This window comes from Phoxinus phoxinus, assembly GCF_949152265.1.
Source record: "Phoxinus phoxinus genome assembly, chromosome: 1".
NCBI lineage: Eukaryota > Metazoa > Chordata > Actinopteri > Cypriniformes > Leuciscidae > Phoxinus > Phoxinus phoxinus.
The window spans coordinates 6186499-6190765 of NC_136876.1; the positions used below are offsets into that span (position 1 = coordinate 6186499).

At 37.7% G+C, this 4267-nt stretch overlaps 1 protein-coding gene across 1 annotated transcript in view; it reads left to right on the forward strand.

Moving 5' to 3' along the window:
- LOC307002262 (endoplasmic reticulum metallopeptidase 1-like) overlaps positions 1 to 2982 on the forward strand; it is a 36734-nt gene extending 33752 nt beyond the window's left edge. The window contains exons 13-14 of the mRNA XM_079619702.1: positions 1509 to 1672; positions 1760 to 2982. Coding sequence (XP_079475828.1) covers positions 1509 to 1672; positions 1760 to 1918 — 323 coding nt within the window. The 3' untranslated portion in view covers positions 1919 to 2982. The remainder of the gene's footprint in view (positions 1 to 1508; positions 1673 to 1759) is intronic.
- Positions 2983 to 4267: the final 1285 nt, after the last annotated feature.

Sequence of the window (4267 nt, forward strand, 5' to 3'; positions counted from 1 at the left end):
AATCTCCACATGTTCAGTGTTGGACTGGTTTAGTTGTGTTTATTAATGATGAATAATCTCCACATGTTCAGTGTTGGACTGGTTTAGTTGTGTTTATTAATGATGAATAATCTCCACATGTTCAGTGTTGGACTGGTTTAGTTGTGTTTATTAATGATGAATAATCTCCACATGTTCAGTGTTGGACTGGTTTAGTTGTGTTTATTAATGATGAATAATCTCCACATGTTCAGTGTTGGACTGGTTTAGTTGTGTTTATTAATGATGAATAATCTCCACATGTTCAGTGTTGGACTGGTTTAGTTGTGTTTATTAATGATGAATAATCTCCACATGTTCAGTGTTGGACTGGTTTAGTTGTGTTTATTAATGATGAATCTCCACATGTTCAGTGTTTGACTGGTTCAGTTGTGTTTATTAATGATGAATAATCTCCACATGTTCAGTTGTGTTTATTAATGATGAATAATCTCCACATGTTCAGCGTTGGACTGGTTTAGTTGTGTTTATTAATGATGAATAATCTCCACATGTTGAGTGTTGGACTGGTTTAGTTGTGTTTATTAATGATGAATCTCCACATGTTCAGTGTTGGACTGGTTTAGTTGTGTTTATTAATGATGAATAATCTCCACATGTTCAGTGTTGGACTGGTTTAGTTGTGTTTATTAATGATGAATAATCTCCACATGTTCAGTGTTGGACTGGTTGAGTTGTGTTTATTAATGATGAATAATCTCCACATGTTCAGTGTTGGACTGGTTGAGTTGTGTTTATTAATGATGAATAATCTCCACATGTTCAGTGTTGGACTGGTTTAGTTGTGTTTATTAATGATGAATAATCTCCACATGTTCAGTGTTGGACTGGTTTAGTTGTGTTTATTAATGATGAATAATCTCCACATGTTCAGTGTTGGACTGGTTTAGTTGTGTTTATTAATGATGAATAATCTCCACATGTTCAGTGTTGGACTGGTTCAGTTGTGTTTATTAATGATGAATAATCTCCACATGTTCAGTGTTGGACTGGTTCAGTTGTGTTTATTAATGATGAATAATCTCCACATGTTCAGTGTTGGACTGGTTTAGTTGTGTTTATTAATGATGAATAATCTCCACATGTTGAGTGTTGGACTGGTTTAGTTGTGTTTATTAATGATGAATCTCCACATGTTCAGTGTTGGACTGGTTCAGTTGTGTTTATTAATGATGAATAATCTCCACATGTTCAGTGTTGGACTGGTTTAGTTGTGTTTATTAATGATGAATAATCTCCACATGTTCAGTTGTGTTTATTAATGATGAATAATCTCCACATGTTCAGCGTTGGACTGGTTTAGTTGTGTTTATTAATGATGAATAATCTCCACATGTTCAGTGTTGGACTGGTTTAGTTGTGTTTATTAATGATGAATCTCCACATGTTCAGTGTTGGACTGGTTCAGTTGTGTTTATTAATGATGAATAATCTCCACATGTTCAGCGTGTCCTGTTGTTCTCGCTCAGGTCCGAGTCACATGTCTCTGCTGGTCCGGCCTGGCGCCGGCGCGTCTCTGATGGCCCGGGCATTGGGCGACGGGATGCTGCATTACGGCTACAGCGGAGAATGCTTCATAGATTACTCTCACGGCCTCGACGCTTCTGTCTGGACCTTCTGGTTTGAGATTCAGGTGGACTTGAGCTACAGAACCACAGACGTAACATGAGGAGCGTGGAGGTGTGTATTGTGTGTGTTGATGTGTGTTTCTCGTCTTCAGCCGTCTCCTGCCGAGGGCTTGATCTCTCTGGCCGTCTCCGCTCATTACTTCTCCGGCTCAGGCCGGCGCTCCGAGCAGCTGGAGGCGTTCCTGAAGAGATTCCCAGCCTGGGTGTTCCCGTCCTCATGGATCAGCACGTACCACGTGTACAGATACTGAGGGCCACACACACACACACACACTCACTGCGGGCCCATGAATGACGAGCGCAGAGATTGACTCAGATTTCCACACACCTGCAGTTCTCCGACTCTCTGCCACAGGGAAACTGCGTACGTCTGCTCAGACCCTGACGTGAAGATGAGAACTGTTCCATGCCAAAGACATCCGTTTCTTTTATAAATATGATCGTTGTGTTGGATTTTAGCGTATGCACACTTTATTTTTGATTTATATTTTTATTTCATTCTTTTGAAAAAGAAATGAAAAGGAGCAGAAAGAAGATAAACTTATAATATCGGCCCCTTATCAACATAAGTTAAATTACAATTTCAAAGAGGTGCGCTTACAACACACATCTACTTTGCAACACATATACAAAGACATAAATCAAATATATAATTTCCTGGTAAATTGATGCATTATATTTTTCTATTAGTAATGCTTTTACACTCTCCTTAAAAACAAAAAACGATGTTGAAGTTTTAATTTCACTATTTAGATTGTTCCACAGACTGACACCTTGTATTGAGACACATCTTTCCTTTAATTTTGTTCTAAACTCGGGTTTCTGAAAGACTTCAGTTCCTCTTAAATTGAATTTACTAGCTCTCTTGATGAATCTATTTTGCAATATATCCGGTAATGTTTTCAGATGAGCTTTATACATTATTTTTAGAAGGCTATATTCTAATAAGTCATTGAATTTTAAAGTTTTTAACTGTCTAAATATTGGATTTGTGTGGGCCCTATATTCACTTCCATTTACAACGCGAATGGTAATTTTAAGATCAAATCTGTGCACAAACTTTTTATAAATGCTGTGCAACTTTATTTTCAGATTAAGTTCTGATCATTCTGGTAAATGCACAGCTGGATCCAAACCTTGAAACCCAAGGGCTTTTTTATTTATTCGGTTTAAGTCTTGGAGGATTGCTCATGTTTGCATGTTTTTTATTTGTATTATTTTCACTGCAGTACAAACTGGATTTGTACCTGACCTGTATTGACCATCATAACTCTTTTGTTATTATTATTATTACTACATTAAATCTAAACTTCAGAATCTTTGGGCCCTATTTTAACGATATGCGTGTGTGTGTGTGTGTGTGTGTGTGTGTGTGTGTGTGTGTGTGTGTGTGTGTGTGTGTGTGTGTGTGTGTGTGTGTGTGTGTGTGTGTGTGTGTGTGTGTGTGTGTGTGTGTGTGTGTGTGTGTGTGTGTGTGTGTGATAAGCAAAGTGTACGCACGTTGTGGATACGCCTACAGGCGCACATTACTAACACACTCTTTAAATAAAATAAACATTGCGCCATTGCGATGGCATTGTGCTGGAGAGTAGAGCCTGTGCTTCAGGCAAAGATGAGCAGAGAAGCACGGATGTTATGCTGCCGTTGCTTTATTTTAAAGATTGTAAGGGTTCTTCCATAACATTTTCAGGAGACACTCATAAAGTCAACATAGTGTTATTTTATTGACCGCAACACTAAGGTACAGGTCACAAAATACTGCAGAAGAACGAGGGGAAACCCCTAATAAAGCAGCCCATTACTGTATTCTGGGTCTCAGGTGTTTATATATTGTTTTATGGTGTGTATTTTTTAAACACGTTTTACCTTATTTAGATTATTCTCAGGTTATGTAAAGTAAGTCAAATCAGCCCTAAATCACAATAATTTGAATTTTCATACTTACAATAATTAGATGACAGAAGATTCTCCGTGGTTCAGCTCAAGCTTTTGTAAAACAGAGACTTATGGCAGGCGAGCTTCTTAATTTCAGTTATATATAGTTTTATTAAAACAGGTTAACTCGTTTACATGCACGGTACTAATATATAAAACCAAAATACAAGTCAAAACCAAATCGTGTACAAGCTTTGACAGCAGGAGGTGCAACAGCATCTAACACCGTCCTTGAGAATCAGCGTCTGCCTTCATCTTCTCATTCCAGCTTTTTACAGTCCATCAAACATTGACATCTTTGGAGATCTCCTCATTATTCATTGGCCTTTTACAGACAATTTGTCCAATCCGAAGTCTTGAACTGTCATAAGTCCTGGAATTCCCCTTCAGATCTGTCTATATAAAGCCTCTGGTCTCTCATTCTCCTTCTTCAGGCTCTTCTTCTCTGTTTCCTCCCGCCTCTCGTCTGCAACACGTCTGACGGTAATTTTTGCATTATTTTCTTAATGTTTAGCAAAGCTCTTTCTAATACATGTTATATTTCACTCTACAATGCCATTTGCTTAATAAATCCTTAAAACATTCAGTGTGGTATATTTTTCTTTATAAACCATTTTCTCAATAAACCACTTTATAACAACAGTGTTTTTCCTAAACCACACAAT